Source organism: Nesoenas mayeri (genome assembly GCF_963082525.1).
Source record: "Nesoenas mayeri genome assembly, chromosome: 23".
In the NCBI taxonomy this organism is placed as follows: Eukaryota; Metazoa; Chordata; class Aves; order Columbiformes; family Columbidae; genus Nesoenas; species Nesoenas mayeri.
In genome coordinates this window covers 4,706,143-4,730,214 of record NC_137574.1, presented here as the reverse complement: position 1 = coordinate 4,730,214, position 24,072 = coordinate 4,706,143, and the positions used below count along the sequence as shown (strand labels likewise).

Below are 24,072 nucleotides of genomic sequence, written 5' to 3'. Positions count from 1 at the left end.
CCGCCGCCGCCTTCTTCCTCAGGGGCAGCGCCTCAGCGAACCGCGCTGCGAGCGCCGCGGAACCTTTATCGGGCCGCCGCGGGGCAAAGGGGGAGGAGGCCGGGCGGACCCCGGGCGCGCTGCACGCCGGGAGCTGTAGTCCTGCGGCGCCGCGGGGGCTCCTGGGAACTGTAGTCCCGGGAGGCGGGCGGGGGTACCGGTACACTGGGGCTACCGACCACTCTCCGGGGCCGCCAGTCAGCCTGCGGGGAAGGCGGGGGCCGGCGGGGGGACATCGGGCGGCAGCGGCGGGACCCAGAGCCACGGGCGCGCTGATGCAAAACGGCGAAACCCCCGCGGCGGCGGGCCGGCCCCCCGCTCGGTCTGCACAGAGGGCCCGCGGGGCTGCGGGAGGCGAGGAAAAATGATAATAAAAAAATACAACAAACCGATATTTTTAAGGTAAAACAACAGGCCGAGCGGCGCGCTCGGGCGTCGCTCCGTATCCGCGCTGCGCGCAGCGGCGGGCCCGGCAGCACCGCGCGCCGCGACAGCTCCGTGCCGCCGCAGCCAATCGCCGCCGCCGGTCCCGCCCACCGCCCGCCGCCATTGGCCAGTGGTGCCGCCACTCAGGCCCCGGCGGCGGCGGCGGCGGGGATGCCGATGCCGGCGGGTGCGGAGCCGCCGCGGCGCGGAGCCGCCGCCCGGCCCGGGCACGGCGGGGCAGGCGCGGGCGGGGCGGGGGCGCGCAGCCCGCGGGCCCCGCAGCGGCCACCCGGGCGCTGCCCGCCGCTGCCGTTGCGGCCGTAGGCTCCCCCGCCTCCCGGGGATACGGCGCACCGGTATGAAGCGGTGCCGGTCGGACGAGCTGCAGCAGCCCGAGGAAGACCCCGGCGCCTCGGAGGAACCGCCCGGCCCCGCCGCCATGGAGGCCAAGCCCGGGGAGGCGATGGCCCCCGAGGCGGGCGCTGTCCCACCGCCGCGCACCAAACCCCCCGACCTGAAGGTGAGCAGCGGTACCGGACACACCGGGGGGCTGGCGCAGGGTGAGCATCCCGGTGGGGTCACCGGAGGAGTGAGCACTCCTTAGAGTCAGCAGCAGAGTTACCAGTGGGGCAAACACCCTATGGCGTTACCGTTGGGGGTTGCCAGGGGGATGTATGACTTGGTGGGGTACCAGCATCTTCACACCCCAGTCCCCGCTCTGCTACAGGTGTGACCTTGGAGGATGTGAGATGGCTCCTGGATAAGGATGCTCCTAGGACAAGGATGCCCGTAGGATGGGGATGGTCCCAGGATGAGGAAGGTCCCAGGATGGGGATACTCCTGGGATGGGGATGGTCTCAGGATGAGGAAAGTCCCAGGTTGGGATGCTGCTAAATTGGGGATGCTCCTGGGATGAGGAAGGTCCCAGGATGGGAATGCGCCTGGGATAGGGATGCTTGTGGGAGGAAGAGGTCCTAGGTTAGGATGCTTTCAGGTTGGGGATGCCCCTGTGCTGGGGATGCTCCCAGGGGAGGGTACACTCCTGGGGTGTGGGTGTTCTCGCAGTGGGGCCACCTCCCAGGGTCGAGATGCCTCATGGTAGGTTTGCACAAGCCTGTGTGGGGCCAGACACTGCCGAGGCCATGGCCCTGCTGCAGCCTGGCCACCAAGAGCATCAATAACAATAGGGGGGTGGTGGGAGAGGCGGGAGTACTCTGGTGACAACACCCACCCTTGGCAGGGGGGCTGCGGGCATGAGGGTCGCACCCCAGAGCAGGTCTGGAACAGGCTCTGATCTCCCGAGCAGGCTCTTTTAGGGTCCAGACGAGGGTAACAGCGCTGTCCCCCTGCGGAGGGGCTGAGCAGACCCCAGTGAATCACCACCAGAGTCACCCCGGTGCCGAGTGTGGGGGAGATGCTGGGAGGACCACGGGCTGGCAGGATTAGTGCTGCAGCAGCCGGTGTGTAAATGGCCCCGAGGCTGCTCCTCCTGTGCCTTCAGGCTGTGTCCGGTTAATGAGGAAAACAAGTTACGCGGCACTGCAGCGCTGCGGGAGCGACGGGAGCCGGTCCCTGGCAGCAGGGCACAGGCAGGGATGCAGACAGGCAGGACAGGCTGGTCCCAGGTGAAACTGGGCAGGGTCCCGCTGGCCTGGATGCGTTTGGGGTTTGATGTTGCAGAGATGAATTACCTGCTTGTAACTTGTGGGTTTCGAGGTGCTGCAGTATGTCGCGGCTGCGGGCAGAGCCATGTGGCGGTCGTGCTGTGGTGGTGCAGAGGTGCCGCTTCTACTCTTTGGTTTCAAAAGGACCTGGACAAAAGTGGAAGGTGTCTCTGGTTACCAAGGGGTGGCCTGGCATCCGGGACAGACCCTTGTTGTGGAGCACCCCAGGCTGTCACTTTCCGTGTCTTACTGGCACGGTCAAGGTCACAAGGGAGCTGGGAAGCACAGCCAGGTCTGCCAGGCTGCTGCCGTGCCTGTTTGGATCCCTTCCAGAAAGGCAGCCAGGAAATAAAAACCCCCATTCCCATAGAACTCGCCCCGTGGTTGCAGGACACTGCTCGCTGTGACACGTGGTGCCTTCTCCTCAATGTCCGAGCAGCCGCTCCTGTTCCTGAGGCCGTTTTGGCTTCACTGGCATGATGTACAACTGCTACTGCTGCCCTAAAAGCAGCTGGAGGCCAGAGCCCCATGCCAGGGGAAGGCACATCCATAGGGATGTGATGTTCAGGGCCACCTGAGGCTTGGTGGGACGGGGCTCCCTTACCTCAATGAGGCTCAACTTGCCTTGGCCAAGGTGTTTTTTCTCATCTGCATCATCGCCCAGCTTCTCCCATCTGGGGCCCTTTTGACCTGCATAGTGAGTCTTGAAAGGGGTGGGAGTGTGGGCCAGCTTGCGATGGGGACGGTCACCACACCAAGGGACCTTGGGCGGCACGTCCAGCTCTGGGCTGGAGCTCAGCCTGGTCTGCAGCCCAGTCCCACTTGCAGCAACAGCAGTAGCCAAACGCCCATTGATTTTATCGATGCAAGGATGATAGCCTAATGCAGGTTTGCTTCGCCGTGCTCACCTTTAACGCATTTGTAGCTCAGCAATTAATAGCCTGCACAGAGCGAACCCTCAAGCTCGCCTTGCCAGGCAGAACGCATGAAAGATTGCGTCTGGGTGCTGCCCACAGCTTCCGCGGCAGAGCCGGGCGCTCTGCCTGGCCCCGCCACAGACACCACCCGTTCAGCCACTTCACCTCCTGTTGCTACGATTAGTGGCATCATTAATATCATCTTAAAGTTTTCCTGCCCCAAACCCCCCCTGGAGCTGCTGTCCCTGCTCTGCATTTGCCACGCACCAAGACCCACAGATTTATCTCCCCGTGCGCCATGAACGAGGATCAGAGGTAAACTTTTCTTTGCAGCCAGCTGCAGATGGATTTGAGCTGGCAACCTGGAAACAACAGGCTGCCTCGTGTCATCTCCATCCCCTAACCCTGGCAGATCCGCGGCAGCTCTCCCTTCCCCAGCTCCTTTGCCGAGAGCGAAGGCTCCATTACGAGATAAAAAAAAGGTCTGGCAAGAAGCAAAGCAGATGCGTGACACATAGTTCTGCTCAAAAATCTGTTGGGTGGCAGGGATTGCTGCGCCTTGCAGCAGAGTGACTGGATCCATACAAAACACTGCAGGAGGAGACATCTGGCCTTTGGCGGCTGCTGGTGTGTCCAGGTTGTCCCCGCACCGAGGTCGTCACCTCTTGGTCCCGCTCGCACTTCCCCTGAGCATCTCTGAGCCGAGTGTTTTCCCTGGGTCTCTGTTTTCCCGAATGGGTTGATCTGGCCAAGGGCTGAAAGTTGAAGCCTCACATCGTTTCCATCTCAAGTTTCACCATCTCAGTCTTCATGGCTCCATCTTTTCCCACCTTTGAACCCAAAAGCCAAGAGTCCAGAGGCACCGACCTGAGGCCTTTCATCTTCCCAGGGCCTGATCCAAACCCCACATCCATGGACAGAAAGTTTCTCTTGGGCTTCCCGTAGCTGGGGAGCCTCTCCTGGAGCTGAGAAACACCTCCTGGGGAGGAGAGAGGTAAAGGACAAGGGGATGTCCCACCACAGGACGTGCAGTCCCCAGCACAAGTCCTGCCCTGAGCAACGAGGTTGAGATGGGGGTGGCTGGAGGGGATGAGGTGAAGCATTAACCTCCCATTTACTCACAGCAGGTCAAACCCACTCAGATAATTTAATGCTTTCAAAGGTCCCTCGCTAGGAGGGGATGTGCCTGAGGGTGGAGACCCCTGCTGTGCTTCAGAGGCCCCCCCCATGGCGGTGCCTGTGCAGGTTGCTTGCTGCAGGGAGGATGCGCAGGACTCCTCCTCTCCGTAAAGGTCACCAGCCCCTATTCTAAACCCTCAGGTACATTTATATTTAATCCCTCGCACGAACAATTTTCCAGGCATATTTTGGTCTTGAAAGGACACCGCCAAGGTGAGCCGGCTCCCCCGCGGTTAGCGGGATGGAGCTGTTGTCAAGCAGCTCGAGCAGGAGCTGTACGGTCCCTGGAGCAGCCGCATCCGTCATCCCCAGGAGCATTGCTCAGCAAAAGCTCTTGGGCTGCTGGTGGGGACTCCAGGGGTACCCCAGGTCCCCAGGGAGAGGAGAGCATCCTCCGGGGCGGGGGGACAGCGTGTGTCCCCAGGGTTTGTGCCAGGCGCGGTGCAGGAGTGAGAGCCGAACCAGCAGAGGCGGGCGATGCTTCCCAGCAAACACATGCTCAGGTTGGTGTGGGATGCTCAGCTGGGGCGAAGTGCTCTGTGCCCAGCTGACCCCTGCAGATTTGACCCCCCCAGGGTCCCTGTCCTCCCTTCCCACCCAATTTCAGCTCTCAGCATCGGTTCAGGAGACACAGAGGTGCCGCTCGCAGGTTGATTCCCACGGGAGCACATCTGGCTCCTCTGGGCACCGGCAGCAGAGATCTCACCCTGCAAATGTCCCCCCCTGAGGTCGGGACCTTGTGGGGGTCCGCAGCCCCCCCGGCCGCAGTCACAGCTGGGCAGGCAATGCCACCCCTCAGATGTTATTCCAGAGAGCTGAAGGAGCTGCATGTCACTACAGCCTTTTGGTAGGGCATTAAACACCATGACTAACGGTTGTCACATGTTTGCTCTCTCATCCTGTCCCCAGGAGAAGCGTGTGTGGGGGAGAGCTTTATTTTCCATTTTAGAACATCTATACGTTTTCCTCGGCACTTGCGGCAGCACAAGGACTCGGGATGCTGGTGGGAGATAGGGCTGTGAGGGGCAGCTGGGCCGGCTGCCACCCATGGGGGACAACAGTGTCCCTGGTCCCCTGCTCTGGGTGCTACAATGGGGTGCTGGCTGGAATGGCTCCCCCATGCCTTAAAATATGGGATGGGATAGGTTAGAATGGGATGGAACAGCCTTCCACTATGTCTGTGCAATGCCTCCAAAGAGCTGCAGAGCCTTGGCTGGAACCCCTGGGCGCGCCAGGAGCATAAATAATTAATAACAATAAAAAGAATTGAGCAGGACTCCACAGCATGTGGCCGTGCTCTGAGGACACGGCAACCAGATCCCCTCCTCGCGCGCCTGAAAGCCGAGTAAGAGGTTTGGATGTCAGGGCAGAGCTGGGAAACCATTTGGCAAGAAACTGGGAGGTTTCAGAGCGTGTGGCTGTTTGGCATTGGGAGGAACAGCAGCTCTGGGGACATGGCCCGGGCGCAATGGGGGGGACACGCAGCCCCTGTCTCTCCCATGGGACATTACTGAGGAGCAGTGTCCCAGGAAGAACAGTCATCCAAGCCACTGTTTTCTGGCAAGATATGTTGGTTTGGGTTAAAATTAGGTTTTTTGGCTCTTGGCTGGGTGCGGCTTGTTCATGCAGCTCTGGGTGGTGGGTTTGGGATGGGGGGGATTCATGCAGCCCCCACTTGGCTTCTCACCTTTAAGAGATTAGTTCCCATCGATGGATAGACATGAAAGAAAGAGGCAGAGAGTGCGACCATGGTCAGCCCAAGGCTGTGCTCAGCCAAACCTTGTGCCTTGGACTTGACCCCCCAGCTTACGGGGCCGTGAAGCACGAGCCGCTCCTTTGAAATCCATGGAAACACGTCCCTGCTGCCGAGCTGAAGACCCCAGCTGAAGAAACGAAAAAGACAAAAGAAATAGAGATATTTTTGTGTTAATCTTAGTGTTTTCCAGCTGGCCACACTGAGAAATTCATCTCCGTATCCATCGCATCGGTGATTAAGCAACGGCTGTTCCAAAATAGCCCGGGCAGACGCTCTGTTCTGAGCCACGAGTAGTTTCGTGCCAGAAAAAATGCCTCTGCTTTGGAAGTGCAATAATATCCCAGAGTAACAGAAGAAAACAGCGTCTTTACATCAGCAGATTCTCCGCAATAACCGGTGCAGAATGGCTTGTTCTGGTGAGCTCTCCCAACAGCTCTTTGCTGTAATGAGCCTGACGAGCCCCTGAGCCGCTGGGGGTCCAAGCCCAGGGCAGCAGCGCTGGGATTCCTTCTTGCTCCCCTTTTTCCCATTCACATCCCTTACCGTCCCACCAGGATCCCGTCCTGCAGAGCCCAGAAAAGGTTCTTTTAGGAAAAGCTGGAAAAGGCCTGAGGAGCGGCGTTTGTTTTCTTAAAAAAGGTGAATTTCTATTAGACTGAGCTCTTGGGTTTCCACCTCCACACTACTGCTGGAAAAACATCCTCTCCTTTATTGCCGGCTTGGCTTTTATTTCATTTGCTTTACCCTCAAGGAAGAGAGTTGGTCATTTCTTTTCACCTGGGCCTTCTAAAGAGCGAACTGTGCATCCCAGGGCATGCTGTACCCTCCGTGGCAGAAATCTGTGGCTTTATAGTTATTACCTATCTAACGCTGCCTCTGTTTCCATAGAGACTCTATAAATAGAATAAAAATTTAAATCACAATTTCCCAAAGCAGCAATTTGGCCCTGTAGATTTATTATCTACTTCCTAGGAAAAACCAGAAGGGTAGAAGTTTTTGTTATGAATGGGTAACAGATGGATTAAAGGGTTTAGTGACACGGGATCTAATCGCTTATTCCTTGTTGGCATTACAGGTGTGATGAGAATTAGGCCCTAATGGATTCGGACCTTGTGGCTTTAATATCTGGGGTTTTTAGGAGGTGGAGTCCTGTCTGTACAGCCATGAAATCCTCCGCAGCTTGTGAAGCTCATGTCTCAAACATCGCCGCTTTTCTAAACTCTGGGGCTTTTGCCAAGTGTCTGCTGGGGCTATAAGTAGCTCCTGGTTTGGAGCCGCTTCACGCTGGTTTTCAAGCACGAGTAAACGGCAGCACCGGAGTTACGGGAACCAGCATCCCCAGGGAGAGTCCCAGCCCCGAAATGGGTGGTGAAATGGCCCTGGACGTCAGCAGGGTCAGAGCTGACGTCCTCAGGGGCTCAACCCCAAAAGAGAGACAGAGCAACAGGGCAGACTTGTGCTTTGTGATCTGCTGCGTTCCCGATGCTGCTTTGGGAGGTGAGAGGATCTTTATGTGTCCCAAGATCATTTACTTGCGATGGACCAGGGAGCTGGGATCTGCTGAGCCCTTTGCAGATGCTGGAAGCTGCCCCAGTCAACCACAACAGGGGGTTGCAGGGGCACCCAGCTGAAATCTGCCATGGATGCAAATCTGGGCGTTCCAGTGGCTGTGGGGAAGCCATTCAGGGCTGATCTGGCTGTAATCAAGAGCACGATCTGTTCCACCATCCATATTGCATGACTTCACCGTGGCCGGCATCTGTCCCGATTCCCAGGAGCCGGCAGGAGAGAAACCGTGTGCTCTGTGGGAACACAAGTGTCACCCCCTGGGAGAGAAAGACCCGGGGGAGCGTTGTGTCCCGTCTCCTGCTGGAAGCCCAGTGGGGACTGGATTAGGTGGCACTGGGCCACAAGCTGCAGTTTCACCCCTGTAAGCGAGTCCAGCCTGGGCTGTGCTTGGAGCTTGTGGAAAATTCCCCAGGGAAAAGCCCTTCCCGATCCCTCCAGGAGCACGTTTTGGAGAGCAGGTGGTTCTTGGCAGCATGTCGGTGGCCAAGGCTCCAAGGCTGGGACTAACCCTGGTTCTTCCAGCTGAGGAAAAGGCTGCGCCGTCCTCACTGCCCGCAGGGTCGGGGTCTCTGTGGAGCGCGTGGTGTTGGCTGCAGCAGGAATCCACCTCCTGCCATTGCTCTGAAGGGTCTTTCTGCTTATCTTGCTACTTTTTGTAGTGTCCAGCGCTCATTAGAGACCCCTCTCTGGTGTGGAGAGCGCTCTTGGAGCTGCAGACCTGAGCTGTCCTGAGCCACCGTGCTCAGCCCTGTGTGTCATCCGGTCATAGAATGTCCTGAGCTGGAGGGACCCACAAGGATCATGGAGTCCAACTCCTGTCCCTGCACAGGACACCCCACAGGTCACCCCGTGTGTCTGAGGACGGTGTCCAGTCTCTTCTTGAACACTGTCAGGTTGGGGCCGTGACACCTCCCTATGGAGCCTGTTCAGTGTCCAGCACCTCTGGGTGAAGAACCTTTTCCTCATGTCCCACTGACCCTCCCTGGCACATCTTCTGCCATTCCCTGGGCTCTGTCACTGTCACAGAGAGAAGAGTAAATGGCCACTGATGTTTAACACTTTTCCGTGGGTATAAAGCGCAGTGCCGGCAGCAGAGCTTGTTCCCTTTCGCAAATCCCTTTGGACTGGTGTGGGGTCCCCAGAGCCCTCCAGAAGCAATTTAAGCCCTCAAGCTTCAGTGCTAGCCACGGGCACGGTCCGTTAGTGCCATGTGTGCCGAAGCGGTGTGGTGCCATCTTTCGCTGATGGTAACAAACCTTTCTTTCTCTCTTTTCCTGCAGAAAATCCAGCAGCTTTCCGAAGGGTCCATGTTTGGCCACGGCCTGAAGCACCTTTTCCACAGCCGCCGGCGGTCGCGGGAGCGCGAGCACCAGAACTCGCAGGACTCGCTGCCGCCGCACTACGGCGCGTCCGACCACGACTCCCCCGACGAGAAGGAGCGCTCCCCGGAGATGCACCGCGTCTCCTACGCCATGTCCCTGCACGACCTCCCGGCGCGGCCCACCGCCTTCAACCGGGTGCTGCAGCAGATCCGCTCCCGTCCTTCCATCAAGCGCGGCACCAGCCTGCACAGCGGCAGCCGGCGGGCCAAGAGCGGCTCGTTGGAGCCCCAGAAAGGGAGCCCACACCTCGGCCGTAAGGCCCCCCAGGACAGCAGCCTCACCGCCATCCTGCATCAGCACCAGGGCCGCCCCAGGTCCTCCTCCACCACTGACACTGCCATCCTCCTGGCCGAGAGCGGGGCCGTCTACCTGCTCACCGAGGACACCGAGTGCCTGGCCGATAAGGTGGGGTTGTGCCGTGGGGACATCGCTACGGGGGACATAGGGGTAGGGCTGGGCGTAGAGCCCCCCAAAATGCTGTTGGGAGGAGACCGTCCCTCAAGGCGGTGCCGGTGGCACCGGGTGCGTGGGACAGCGGGCACACCTGGGTCCAGACGCTGCTGGTTTGTTGCTCCTCTCACAGGGAGGTGAAGGCAGGGACGTTCCGCGCTCCGATTCCCAGAGTGGGATTTGAAGGAGAGAAAAAGGGACCTGGCAAGAGCTCTGTGCCAGCGGGGTGGGACCCCGGCACGGGGTCCGCGGGGATCCCGGGCAGCCCGGCTCCGGGTGTCTGTCAGGGCTCATCTGGGCGGCTGCACATCCGTCCTGGCTGAAGTGATTTTTTTAAACTGCTCTGCGCAGAGCTAATCGAGAGGATGGTATTTCCATCTAGTGTTTAGCCCTGTTAATTATGAAAGAGCTGAGATTAGCGCGTTGGCGCGGCACGCTGAGGACAAGGCGCGGGCAGGGAGGTGCTCTGGGTGCTGGTGGATTCTGCAGCGGCTTCTCCCCTCGGCCTTTGGAGCTCCGGGGGTTGTCACAATCTAAAACCTCTCTCTGCAGCACAGAGGGATAGTTGCATCTTGTGTTTTTCTTAATTTGCCGGAAAGGTGGTTCTTACAGGAGAAGCTGTGTAATAGGGCTGGACAGAGCTGCCGGGGTGGGATAGCAGGGGGTGTCAGGTCCATACTCTCCTCCCCTCTTGGCACCAAGTGTCAGAGAGGGAAATCTGACCCGGAGACTTCTGTCGTCCTCTGATCTAATGGAAAAAAGGATCAAGCAGATACTTTTTCTTTCTGTTTTCGCTCGGCAGTTTCAGCGCCGAGCTGCAGCTGACGCTCACGGCTTTGCGACTGCTCCCCTGCCACAGGGACGGGGCCACCGCTGGGACGTGGGAATGTTGTCCCAGAGGATAAAAACATCCTTGTACTCACAAGACAGGGCTGCCCGGGTCCTACTCTCCCTACTTTACAGTGTGCAGATCAGAGCACCCTGACCCTGGCTGTCCCCGCTGGCACAGAGCACCCCAACCAAATGCTCAAGCAGAGCTGGGGGCCGTTCAGGTTGTTCATTTGAACATCCACAGCCCGAATTTCTTCCATCTGGCCCATGGCATCGCCCTTGCAAGGAGCCAAGTCCCGCTGAGCCATCTGGGGTTACGGCCAAAACTTTGTGCCGAAGCAGTTTGCAGCGGGACAGAAGCCCTGGGAGGGAGGTGGGAGCCGAACGGGTCCGTGTCCACTCACAGAGCGGCACAAAGAGCGTTAAAAAGGGGATAAATAATTAACTACGTATGACACAAAGAGTAATAAGAAGAGAGACGATACTGCGGCCTTTGTGAGACAGTGGAAAAAATAACCTATTTAGAGAAACAAGAGTTATGTGATATTCTCATGGCATGTTATTTTTCCATAGCCCTGAGGAAACCCAGCCCCGGCGCGCAGCAAAGCGGCTCCTGGTCCCAGGGACGGCTGGTGCTGCCGTGCCCTGGGCTCCAGAACCCGGCGCGGCTCCGCAATCGCTTCCCATCGCCCTGTCCCTCCTCCCCATTTCACCCTCTGTTTGGAAGCCGCTGCCCCAGGGCTGAACGAGGCTCCTGTGAAAAGGCTGTTTTTCCCCCCAGATATTTCACGCTGAATTTTCCACCCGTTTTGTAAGGGCCTGAGCACACGCTGGATTAATCCCTCATGGGATCACTCGGCCGCAGCGAGCGCTTTTTGAACAGCTACTGATTTTTTTTCCCCTAATTATGTCCACGCAATTTTTCCTCCCATCACCTGCACCAGTTCCTTGCTCTGTGGTCCCCACCAGCATTGGGCCACCCTCTGGGGCCGGGCACACACGGTTCCTCCCCTCTGCACCCCTGAGTACCCCCAAGAGGCAGCTGTTGGGGTGCAGACGGGGTGAGCGGGACTACGGCACAGTCTGGGCATTCAGTGCTGGGCACTGGTCCTGTAATTTGAGAGATGCCACGTGCTGCCCGTCACAGGGAGCATCGCTGAGAAATAACCTGTCACCACCTGTCACTGCGCATCGGGGACCAAGCTGGGGACAAGGCTTTGCTTTCCGGGATGACACCCACCTGGAGCACGTGTTCATGGCTTCCTCACCTCAGCCTTCCCCGCCATGCTCTGCTCACCTTGTGCGTCCAAAGAGCAGCTCCCGCTAAGGGTGGGGAGACAACGCGGTGGCCCCGATGTCCCCTGCCTCCCGCTGGCCATTGCACATAGATTGGGCCTGATGCTTTTACCAGCTGACTCTACTCCGAGAACTGGCATTTGCTGCTTTGCTTTGGAATGGATCTCTGCTCGCTGGTGAGCACATCAGGTGTGTTGGGGGAGCCACTTCTCCAGGTTTTTGGGCACCAATGGCTGGGAACACCGCTGGGTTTCCAGCAGCCACCTTCCCATGTGTCCCAGCACGTGTGGTTCGCTTGCTCAGCCAAAGCGAGGTGGCATCTTTGAGGTGTATGAGAGGGGATCTTATCAATGCTTACAAATATCTGCAGGGTGGGTGTCAGAGGATGGACCAGACTCTGTTCAGTGGTGCCCAACGCCAGGGTGAGGGGCAACGGGCACAGACTGAAACACAGGAGGCTCCATGTGAACATGAGCAGAAACTTGTTTGCTGGGAGGTGCCAGAGCCTGGCCCAGGCTGCCCAGAGCGGGTGTGGAGTCTCCTGCTCTGAGCCATTCAAACCCCCTGGACCCACCTGTGTGATCTGCTCTGTGACCCTGCGTGAGCAGGGCTGGGCTGGGGATCTGCAGAGCTCCTGCAACCCCACCAGCCTGGGGTTCTGTGATTCTCTTGGTGTCGGTGCATCCAAGGGACCATGTGGCTGGTTTCAGTGTTTCACGCGAGGATGTGCCGGCTGGCGGACGCGGTAGCACGTGTGACAGCGGTGGTGGCAGCGGCCTGGCCGTGGCAGGGGGAGGCTGCAAGTGGAGACTGCGCGTGGCCCTGGGATCGTGCTGGAGAGCCTTGTCCTTATGTCACTAATCTCCTCCTGGTGACCCGCCAGCACCTCGTGGGACAGACGGGCATTACCGCCGGGACAGCGGCAGCGGCCGTGGGGTGTCCCTGCGGCCTCCGATCCCCTGCGCTGGGGACAGCGGAGCAGTGGTGCTGGCGGGTCACAGCGCCCTGGGGGGACCCTCGTCCCCATTGGGGCGAGCGGAGCTAGAGCGGGGCGGGCGCGGGGTTCTGTGCCTGGTGCTGCCGGGGAGCTGCGCGGATGCCTGCGGGGACTGCGGGATGGTCCATGTCCAGGTGAGCCCCCCGCTTCCACCGGGCCCCCCCTAAACCCCCCCGAGCAGCAGCGGGGAGCGAGCGAGCGGGCTGGCGCCGCGGGTGGTGGCCGTTAGAGGGCAGCGTTACCGCGCCGGAGCGTAGAGGAGTTTGTCTGTCCGCCTGTCTGTCCGCACATACCCCCAGCCAGCTGCTCCCGGCTGGCCCAGAGGGATCCGCTCACAAGTGTCACAAGTGCAGCAAGCGCTCAGTGCAGCTCGCCAAGCAACCTCCGGCGCCCTGCCTCGATTTCCCCAGCTGGCAAGAAAGGGGGTGGTCAGTAGGTCAGAGAGGTTCTCCTGCCCCTCTGCTCTGCCCTGGGGAGACCACACCTGGAATCTTGTGTCCAGTTGTGGCCCCTCAGCTCCAGCAGGACAGGGAACTGCTGCAGAGAGTCCAGCGCAGCCACCAAGATGCTGCAGGGAGTGGAGCATCTCCCGTGTGAGGAAAGGCTGAGGGAGCTGGGGCTCTGGAGCTGGACAAGAGGACACTGAGGGGGGACTCATTCCTGGGGATCAATATGGAAAGGGGCAGTGTCAGGAGGATGGAGCCAGGCTCTTCTCGGTGACAACCAGTGACAGGACAAGGGGCAATGGGTTCAAACTGGAACACAAAAGGTTCCACTTAAATATGAGAAGAAACTTGTTCCCGGTGAGGGTGTCAGAGCCTGGCCCAGGCTGCCCAGGGGGGTTGTGGAGTCTCCTTCTGTGCAGACATTCCAACCCGCCTGGACACCTTCCTGTGTAACCTCATCTGGGTGTTCCTGCTCCATGGGGGGATTGCACTGGATGAGCTTTCCAGGTCCCTTCCAACCCCTGACATTCAGGGATTCTGTGATTTTGTGGCAACCAGGGCCAACCTTGCCTGTGTATCGGGTGAAATCTCCTTTATCTCTTCGCTAGTGGAGGCAAAGCACATCCTCCCCTCCCATCCAAACTCCTGGTGAGTTCTGGTGTTAAAGTCCCAGAGGAAGGAGGCAAAATAAGCCAGAGGTGACTGCAAAAGTAAGCAGAGGGAATGAGGATGTAAAGCTGCCCCCCCTGCATTCCCCCAGCATCCGGGCAGGGTCCCAAGGGGGTGATATGGGGAGCACCTGTGTGCAGAGACCCCAAGAGTGCCAAGGGTTTTCAGGGGGAATTGCTGACCTTGGCTGCAAACTGAGACCCCAACGGGCACCGCTGAACTGGAGGCACAAGAGCACTTGTGTCCATGTTGGCTCCCATGTCTCTGCCTCGGTATCCCCGTGTGTCACAGGGGAACGGGAGCCTGTGAGCGCAGGGGGGTGGTGAACTCACTCCCTCACTCCCATAGGGATGGTGCTTCAAGGAGCTGTTTGGGAAAAGCAGGTAATAGCTGTGAAGACAAAGATACTTGAGATTGCTGCTTAATTAATTCAGGAGAAGAAGAATATCAGACTCTCGTACTGATTCACCCCCTAGCAAAAGACATCGTGTTCCTCAGCCTTCAGTGACATATGGCTGTTGTTTCCAGCCCACCAGCAGCTCCCGCTCCCAAGCGCCGCCCGTCCCTGGGGGTTTGAGTCAAGCGGGCGGCTGGTGCGCGGGGTGGATGCCCAGGGCAGAATTGGGGGAGCAAGGGATTCTTATCTGTCCCGCAGTCTGTCCTGCCTGTTCCCTGCTGCTTGGGTTGTAGTTGAGAGTGGGATTTGGCTCGGGATGAGAGAAGCGGGGTCCTGCCTTGTGACTCCTCACCCCACTGCAGCTCTGCCTCTCCCTGCCTTCCCCCTCTAACCCTTCCTACAAAAGATGCTCAAAATCCCCCCCGGCTGCCTAAGCACCTTGTTAGAAGCACCAAAACCCAGCTGCAGCGTGGGCTGGGGGCTTGTGCTTGGTGGTTTTAATGCTGTGTCACCCAGCAGGCAAAATAGCACTGTTGCTGGAGCTCCCGGGGTTACTCCCTCCAGTAAAGACATTTTCTCCATAGATTCTCCAAGTGTAGGAAGGACTGTGAATAGCTTCACCCACAAGAGGTGGTCACTGAAGCATCTCCACAGAGGCGTCCCTCCCTGTGACCTGCAAGCCCCCAACCTGGAGGATGCAGTTTTGGATTAGGAAACGTTGGGGGCAACATGGTGTGGATGGGCACAGGGACTCCCCAAGCCCAGGGCAGGCAGTGGGGATGGATCCTCGTCACCCCAGCGTCTGTACCCACACTTTTGCTCTTCCCTGGGTGCCGTGGCAGCAACACGCTCCCTGCCTGTTGCCAACTGGGAGCCCCACGGGATGGTGGCACCGTTAGAGGCACCGCGATGGCTGGTTTGCTCATTCTCTGCATGGTTGGGAAGGCAGCCCGGTGAGGCAGCGCTTGGCGGTGCTGTTTGTTCTCCCAGCACAGTTGGAGGAACAGGACCGGCCCCTGCGAACACCCAGCGTGTTCCAGCTCCCCCCGGGCTCCCTCTCTGCTCACCAGCCTGCGCTGCTTGTTCCCGGCTGCCTCAGAGCCTGCCGGTGCCTCCTCCGCAAACACACGCCGGAGGATCCTCTGCCCCTTCGCCTCCCGAACCGCAGCCATGACCGAGGGAGAGGACCCGGCCGCCTCGCGGAGCACCGGCCCAGCGCTTTGCAGGGGCGACCAGGGCATCCTCATGCCAGAACCGCATCCTCCCGACTCCTGCGCTGGGAAAAGGATATTGCTCTTAAATTCTCTGCTGGGCGTCTTTGTAAGTAGCTCCCTCCGCTCTCCTTCCTGCTGCTAAGCGAGGACTCGGGATGGCCAGGAATACAGGGTGAGGAGCAAGGTGGTACTAATAGGTAAAGGTCAGGCTGCTGCTTGCAAGGGTTGAGGTCTTGGCCACTTGTTTTGGTCACCAAATGCCCTGGGGGACATGAGGTTAAGGAGCAAGATCTTCACTTGTATCAGCATCCTTGCTCCTGACGATCCATACGCAGCTTTTCCAGCCTGGTTGAGGACGCACTAATGCATGTTGGCTGCTCTTCCTCCCTTTTTTAGTAGCGGCTTCTCTACGCTAAGCTCAAGCCTTGTGTGCTCCTGCTAAGCCCAGCTCTGGCTGCTACCTGTGCTGGCCAGCAAAGGCAGAACTCGAGTCCAGAATTTGCCTTGTGTTTTATGTTGCATTGCCAGGTGACCCATCTCTTGGTTGAGATGCCCAGACCGGGACTTTGTGGGCGTTCAGGGCCAGATGCTGCACCACTCAGCACCGGTACACACATGTCCTGTAATTTTGTGTCTATCCAGTGGTTTCCTTTGCATAGGATTCGGGTTTTATTTTTAAATTTACCTCTTACAGGCAGGCCTGAAAAACGTAGCTGCCACTTTCTAAGCGCTGGACTAAATCTCCTAAAGCAGAGCTGGTGCTAAGGATGAGGGGGAGTCCGCTACCAACCTCTTGGGTGATTTCCTTGCAAAAATCCCCATTTTTCCCATGCTGGTGGGGTTTTTGCATCTTGCCAAAGGGGAAACATGGCACCACTGCTCCACCTTGCTTTACCGGGGCATTAATAGGCTACGTTCTTGCTTCTGCTATTATTTGCTAACCCTAAACTTGCCCCTGTGCTGGGGAGCTGAGAACAGGAGGTTTCCTAGGAATCAATCTGCTTGAGGTCCCCAGTAAATAAAAGGAAAACGCTCTCCGGGTCTCATAGCAGCAGCTTGCCTGCAAAGTCGCGTCCTGAGCATCCTGGCTTTTATCAAGCCATCACTTCTTGAGCCTCCTCTGGGGAATTCTGTGCTCCTCTGGTGGCCAGGGACAGCCTGGCGGGTCGGGCAGGGTTTGCCTGGGGGCTGTGAGCTTGGCAGGAGCTGCGGGACTCTCGGGGGGGCTATTACTGTTAATTACAGGCTGGGAGAACCTGTAGCATAGAAGCAGAGATGGGCTTCAGGGTGGCCCCAGTGCTTGAAATAAGGGAAACGGAGCGCAGAGCTGGGAGCAGGGAGGGTGTTTTCCAGGGTGTCTCTGCAGCTGGGGATTGTTCCTGCCCTGCTGAGGTGGTGGAAGAGTGATGGGAAGTGACCTCTGGCTCCTGTGCTAAAATGAGAAGTGATGCTGTGAGAGATGTTAAACCAAAGATGAACGTCTCTCGGTAACCTACCCTGTGTCATGCCCAGAGGGACCCACAGCCCGGCGCTTGGCCAGGCTGCAGAATCCGTCAGAGCTGATGTCTCCTGGAAGGGAAGCGTTCCCGCAGCGATGCCGTTGCAAAAGCATCCACAACAGGGTTTAGGGAACTCACATTTGCGGGATACAAAGGGGCCGAGACCCGGGGACGGTGCTTTTGTGGAGCTGTCGAACCAAACCTTTCAGATCCATCCGTGCTGGCTCAGGTTGATGTTTGTGCTGCTAAGCCCAGGCGGTGCTGGCCATGCTGCACAGCTCAGGGGTGCAGCGTGGCACCCAGAGCCTCTCCCACACTTCAGGTTGCGTTTCCAGGGCATGGACGGATGTCGGGACAGCCTGACAGACGATGGGGCAGAGCAGTGCTCGCTTTGTCTCAGCTATGGGAGCAGCACCGTCTGCCCCATTAAACATGCATCTAGGTCATGATCAGCTTGTCGGTCCAGCCTGGACGATTCCATGTGTGGCTGAAGACACTTCCTAAGCTGTTGTCTTCTTTTCTGTTTTTGAGAAATAATAAAACCAGAGAGCTGCAAATGAACCTTTCTCATGTAGCCCATTGTCTGTGGTCACACGGATGCTCTGATCTGCAGCCGCAGTTGGTTTGGGGCTTCAAACAGCCCCAGCATCCCCAGGGCACATTCAGGGCTTTGGTCTGGCACAGCATAAGGTTCTGGGCTTGAACTGTGCTTCTCTCCATGGCTCTTATCCGGGCCCAATCCTCTGTACAACCCCTCAGGTTTGGGCTGAGTCAAACGCACAAGCTCCAGGGCTCCTTTCTCACCCAGGACTTTGGTTTGGCCCCTCACCAGCTCCACCAGCCCTGTTGTAAATGCAGCACCCAGGGGGTGACTCCAAACCACCACCAGCTTCCACAGAACCAGAGCCTGCTATCGTCCCCGCTTGCTTTTCAGATATCCTATTTAATACCTTTTAAATTGCATGTGAAGTCTCCAACACTTGGTATCTGGTCAGTTGGCCGGATGCGTTTTCTGTGTGTTGCATGTTCTCCCGCGGCAGAATTGGGTCGGTGACACCTTCGCCATCGCTCTCCAGGGCCTGAGCAGGTTGGCAGCGCTTTGCTGGACCTGGGTCATGGCCAAGACACGTCCTGGTCCTGACACAAGTGGCTTTTTGCTCCCTCAGGCTGCCCAGCTCCTGGCTCAGCGACTGTATTTTCCCTGCACATCAATCCCATGCAGGGTTTTGCTTTGTGCGTGCGTCTCCCGGGCTCTGTGTCCTGGTGTGTGACACAGCAGATGACAATGGCCGGTGTGATCCCCTGCGTCAGGGCACAGGCAGCGTACGGGGCTGGAGGCGGGGGAATATCCCGCCACGGGGACGAGGGGGGGTTTGCATTACAGCCCTGAAAGCCATAAACAGCTCCGGCAGATTTCCTGAGTCGACAATCCCGCCGCACCATCGGCTCCATCCCAGCGCTTGCGGGACGCGGCTGGGGACACGGGGACAGCCCTGCCGGGGGGGTCTGCAGGAGGGTTCTGCTCCTCCCTTCCCTCCCCGCTGCTCCCCAGAAACTTTGCTGCCGCCAGCTGCCGCGTTCCCCCCGGCCATGGCAGCCGGTGCGTCGCCACCGAGCTCTGTGCCACCGCGGGGACGCGGCCGAGCAGCCCACGCCGAGTAGCCCCGGGGGACCTGCGCCCGGCCCGCCATGGAGGTAGGTTCCCAAAGCCATCGGGCTTAGAATAAAACCGCGGGGAGGATGGCGATGGGCAGAGAGACCCCCCCGGGGCTGTTGGTACCTGGGTTTGTGGTGCTCGGTGAATGAAACCCGCCAGAACAATCCGTGCCGACGCTGCGAAGATGGGGTGGGAAACTCCGCTGCGAGATGAAACCCCGAGCCTGCCTCCCGGCATTATGTAAGAAAAATTATTCTCTGGCTGATAAATGAGCAGAGGCAGCTGCTGCCGGCCCGTTGTGCCCGTCTGGGGCATGGACAGCATGGGGACAGGCAGGGGACACAGGGCCACCTGCTCCGGTCTGTGCTGCAGGCTTGAAAGGAGGGTGGGAAGTGTGAGTCAGGGCTCCTGCTTCTATTTTCAACGCCTGGGGTGGGTAATGCGGTCGGGTGGGAACAGCGGCTCCGCTCGGGGCTGTGAACACACGTGGGGACGGGGCTGGGGACACCCGGCGCGTCCCCTGGAGCGCTGGGCTGATTGTGGTCACCAGCTGCTGTCCCAAATTACACTGATTAAATGCCCTAAGGAAGAGAGGCCGTGGAAGCACCCACTTCTAACAACCACCCCAAAAATCAGCCTCCTCGTGTCCGCTGCCCACCTGTATTTCTCTGCCGGCCGTGTGGCTTCTCACGGCCACCAAGGGCCCGGGGCACGGTGACACCGTTACCGCAGAGCTGCCCGATGGGTGCAACAGTTCCTTGGGTCTGTCCTGCCTGCCAGCATCCTTCAACAGCTTGGCAGCACTTATTTTGTCCACTCTTGAAGGCTCATATGGTCCTTCCCATGGCCGTTTGGTCCCCAGACTGTATTACAGCGGTCACCCTCACAGGGACAGTCCTGGCTCAGGGTGATGCAGCTACAGGGTATGGAACACAAAATAGTTCAGGGCATGAGCGAGCATCTCGAGAGCTCTGTTCTGAACTTTGCAATAACCATGCGGCTTCTTAAGAATGGGCTTAAACCCCCCCCGGTCGTGGGTGTGCCGGGGGACCCACAGCTGGGGACGTGGCCCCGAGCTCCTCACCTGCCACCTGGGCTTTGTTCCATCGAACCCACAGCAGTAAATAAACCAGCATTGCATAATTGTGCCCGGCCGTGGCCCTCTAAGTACTGTTTGCTCAGCTTATTAGCTTGAGCCTTTTGCATATCTCAGCTCTCCTGGCTTGAACTCTGTTGATAAGAATAATTTTTCTTCTTGTGTCCTGCATTCCTCCCGCATCCCACACCAGCCCCTGCTCTCCCCCTCCAAGCCTGCCTGCAAAACAAGCGCTGGAAACCAGCACTTTGATTTCAATGCGCCTATCAGAAGGTTTGCTGCATGTAGGGAAAGTGTGGCTTTTACTAATCCCCCGGTTAAATCCACTGCACAGTCATTTAGGCTTGCTGGGATTTAGCAGGCACTGTCTGTTAATACTGCAGAGATCGGTATTGTCTTTTGTTCGCTTGTTGTTTTCAAAGCAATAACCTGATTCATACGATGCGCCCCGTGTCTGAGAGAGACCAGAGCTTTCAGTGGGCTTGGGGAAGGGATTTCACCCCGACTGTGTCAGCATGGATGGGCAGCCTTGGGTCTGCGCATTCACCACCCAAATATCCTCCCACAAATAAATCCAACAAACTGGCTTCGCAGGGGCAAACGTTTGGGTGATTCCCAAACCTTTCCCTGTTTGGAAACAAAGTTTGAGCGACTTCTCCCTTTCATTGGCTTCAGCATCTCCAGGGCTGCCTTTTCCTTTGCCACAGCCGGTTTGTCCATTACTGTACAGAGAATTCCGTATCACGGCGAAAAGTCTGTTTCCTGCTGCTTCTAATTTCTTCCCCTTGATAAGAAACCGAAGCGAAACCCTTTGCGGTGCAGCTGCAGGGCCCAGCCTGGCCAAGCGACTCTGAATAACCCAGGAGCAGGGTCTGAAAGCTCCGCAGGTTTGGTGGGCGTTGTTTTTGTTGCATAAAACAGTGCCAATCCAGCTCCCAGTTCTGCTGGGTTTTCCCTTTGCTCTCATTCTCCAGCCCCATATTCCAGCAGTGGTTTTGCAATGGAGAGAGAAAAAAGCCTTGAGGAGGATGCTGGGGATGCTTTTTGCCTTCCCAAGGAGGCTCAGACCCCTGCAAGGTGTTGAAAACACCAGCACCCCCGGGCTCCCAGCAGCACTGGGGAAGGAGGACATGCAAGTAAATACCAGGATGGCAGCGATGGTCCCAGCTTTTCCGATGGTCCCAGCTTTTCTGATGGTCCCAGCTTTTCCGATGGTCCCAGCTTTTCCAAGGACCTGCGACAGATGGGAGTGTTGATAAGCAGCATCTTGAGAACATTCCTCCCTCCCGCGCAAGGCGTTTCCTGGTGATAACACACTCCTAAGTAACCATCTCGCAGCATTATCCCTATTAAAGGGTCACTCGGGGAAAGCGTGATGGAAATGAGAAATTATTCAGGTCTGCCAACAGTATTTAACTTTCAAGCAGCCCTTAATTAGAAGCCAGGAGCCATTTATACAACCACTGAGATTTGCATAAGAATCTGCTTATAAAACCCAGCAACTGGAAAGATTTAGTGATGTTTTCTTGTGAAGTGGCACAGCAGCGCGCTGGGGTTGGAGAGCGCGAGGCAGGACCCTGGGTTGCAGCCCAGGCTCTAACAGGGATTTTAAGTGTGGCCTCAGGCAAGTGATTTCTCTCCCAGTGCTCCAGTTTTTCCATCTGTGACGTGGGAATCAACACATGTCCGAACTTTCTAGGTGGCAGCTTGTGTTTGTGGGGGGGTCTGGCCTTGCCGGGTGAGAAACCATGGCAAAGAAAGACGAGGAATCCCTGCACCTGCAGCTCCGGAGTGACCTGCAACCCTTGTGCGTCTAGGCTAAAAGCCAAGTCTGAAAGCGAGACTAAAATACCTCCGGGTTGCTCCATCGCTGCTCTCGCTGCTGGGTTGATGATGGCGTTCAGTTGTAGCTCCTTTTGCCCCGCTGGCGCTGGGTGCCCATCAGCCCCAAAACACGGGCGCTGCTCTCTGCACAGAGCAAGGGCAGAGAGTCATAGTCGAGCTCCCTGCAGCAGATGCTCCTTGCTGAAAAAACATTATCCCAAACCTGTGCTGAAACGCTAATTATTTTGTTGCTGCGCCCTCTAACTGGGATACCAGTACAGCTGGGAAATGCTTAACCAGATAGAAAAAAGCACTTTTTGCTATTGTTCTGGTTAACTGTTCTCCCACCCAGCTCTTGCCCCACCTCTGCCACCACCCCATTCCTCGCCTGCAGCCTCCTCGGGGGCTCCCTGAGAATTTGCTCGATCCCTTGAGCATCTCCCTTCTCTCTCTTTGCTGGCAGCTGGACAAGGGGGATGTGACAGCCCTCAACCTGCCCTCCAGCACCGGGCACGGCGATACCGATGGCCCCGTCTGCCTGGACGTCCCCGATGGCACCCCCGACCCTCACAGGACAAAGGCTGCCATCGAGCACCTGCACCAGAAGATCCTTAAGATCACTGAGCAGATCAAGATCGAGCAGGAGGCCCGGGATGACAACGTGGCCGAGTACCTGAAGCTGGCCAACAACGCGGACAAGCAGCAAGCCTCCCGCATCAAGCAGGTTTTCGAGAAGAAGAACCAGAAGTCGGCGCAGACCATCGCGCAGCTGCACAAGAAGCTGGAGCACTACCACAAGAAGCTGAAGGAGATCGAGCAGAACGGCCCTTCCCGGCAACCCAAGGATGTTTTCCGGGACATGCACCAGGGTCTCAAGGACGTGGGCGCCAACGTTCGCTCCAGCATCAGCGGCTTCGGTGGCGGCGTGGTGGAGGGTGTCAAGGGAGGGCTCTCGGGGCTGTCCCAGGCCACCCACACCGCTGTGGTCTCCAAGCCGCGGGAGTTCGCCAGCCTCATCCGCAACAAGTTTGGCAGCGCGGACAACATCGCCCACCTGAAGGACACATTGGACGATGGGCACCCGGAGGAGGCTTCGCGGGCTCTGAGTGGCAGTGCCACCCTGGTCTCCAGCCCCAAGTACGGCAGCGATGACGAGTGTTCCAGTGCCACCTCTGGCTCGGCTGGTGGCAGCAACTCAGGGGCAGGACCCGGCGGCTTGGGGAGCCCCAAGTCCAACACGCTGGACAGCCACCACAATAACTTCGACACCATCCTGGAGGAGCTCCGGGAGATCAAGGACAGTCAATCGCACCTGGAGGACTCCATGGAGGACCTCAAGGCCCAGCTGCAGCGGGATTACACCTACATGACGCAGTGCTTGCAAGAGGAGCGCTACAGGTAGGGACGGGCGGGTGGCAGCACATGTCACCCAGGGTGGCTCTTTGGGGACTACGAGGCCACCATCCTGGGTTTGTTCAGTGCTTCTCCCATGGAGGATCACACAATGCTTTCCCTTCATCAGCTGTAACCAGGAGGGGGGTGGGTTGGCAGGTCCAGGTGGTTCCTCCAGTGTCAAGGGAGCCTGTGGGGGGTCCTGCCCTTCCCAGTGTCCCTCCACCCCCCCATACAGGTACGAGCGCCTGGAGGAGCAGCTGAACGACCTGACCGAGCTGCACCAGAACGAAATGACCAACCTGAAGCAGGAGCTGGCCAGCATGGAGGAGAAGGTGGCCTACCAGTCCTACGAGAGGGCACGGGACATCCAGGTAGGGGAGTGTGAGGGCTCAGCCCCCCATCCATGGGCTGAGGGAGGGACCCTGGGCTGGGAGGGAGGGGGGACACAGGGGATCCCTTTCTCCAGCCCCTGCAGATGAAGTTCTTGCTGTGACGCTGTCACAACGAGCAGCAGGTAACAGCCGTGTCCCCAAAAACCTCTGTCTGTGTCCCAGCGAGTCCTCAGGTGCTCAAGGCAGCACAAGGCTCTGGGGGGATGGCTGCAGCGCTGGGCTGTTAAAAGCCACATGTGGGTCACCGCAGTCCCTGCTGCCCCAGTTTGGGTCACCTCCCCTGCTGCAGAGGGTACCCCTGGCACTGAGACCTTCCCCAGCGCAGGCAGTGTGGTACAGGGCATGTCGTGGGCATTGCAGAGGGAAACCCCTTCCCAGGCAGGGCAGTCACTGTGCATTGGAGCTATGCAGGGTCTGAGAGCATGGGGCAAGTACCAAAAGCCCTTGTGAGACATCCCCAGAGCCACTGACCCGTCCTGTCCCCTCACAGGAGGCGGTGGAGTCCTGCCTGACGCGGGTGACCAAGCTGGAGCTGCAGCAGCAGCAGCAGCAGGTGGTGCAGCTGGAAGGGGTGGAGAACGCCAACGCCCGGGCGCTGCTGGGCAAGTTCATCAATGTCATCCTGGCCCTGATGGCTGTGCTGCTCGTCTTCGTCTCCACCATCGCCAACTTCATCACCCCCCTCATGAAGACCCGCATGCGCATCCTCAGCACCGCCCTGCTCGTCCTCTTCCTCTTCTTCCTCTGGAAGCACTGGGACTCCATCACCTACTTTCTGGAGCACATCCTGCTCCCCAGCTGAGCTGCAGCCTGGAAAGCCACCCCCTGGGGTTTTCTGTTTCCCACAGAGGAGGGAGATGGGGGGGCCAGTGGTCCAAAGCCTTCGGGTTTTTTCTTCACACGCTCAGTTCTGTCGCTTTTCTGACCCTCCATCCTCGCTGCGGCCGCAGCGATTGCTCAGAGCACGGCATATCGGA

General features: G+C 58.3%; 1 protein-coding gene across 4 annotated transcripts; it reads left to right on the top strand.

Annotated features, from left to right (window-relative positions):
* The first annotated feature begins 812 nt into the window (after nucleotides 1–812).
* Nucleotides 813–24,072, top strand: TMCC2 (transmembrane and coiled-coil domain family 2). Of its 4 annotated transcripts, XM_080358370.1 has the most exons (6): nucleotides 813–985; nucleotides 8,831–9,350; nucleotides 15,187–15,338; nucleotides 21,772–22,706; nucleotides 22,939–23,074; nucleotides 23,586–24,072. In XM_080358370.1, the coding sequence occupies exons 1-6, from the start codon at nucleotides 824–826 to the stop codon at nucleotides 23,895–23,897; spliced, it is 2,217 nt and encodes a 738-aa protein (XP_080214496.1). In that variant the 5' UTR covers nucleotides 813–823; the 3' UTR covers nucleotides 23,898–24,072. The 4 variants fall into 4 exon arrangements, with proteins under 4 accessions (XP_080214496.1, XP_080214497.1, XP_080214498.1 ...); XM_080358371.1 differs by lacking the exon at nucleotides 15,187–15,338 and having other exon boundaries at nucleotides 8,831–9,337; XM_080358372.1 differs by lacking the exons at nucleotides 813–985; nucleotides 15,187–15,338 and adding an exon at nucleotides 6,544–6,620 and having other exon boundaries at nucleotides 8,831–9,337.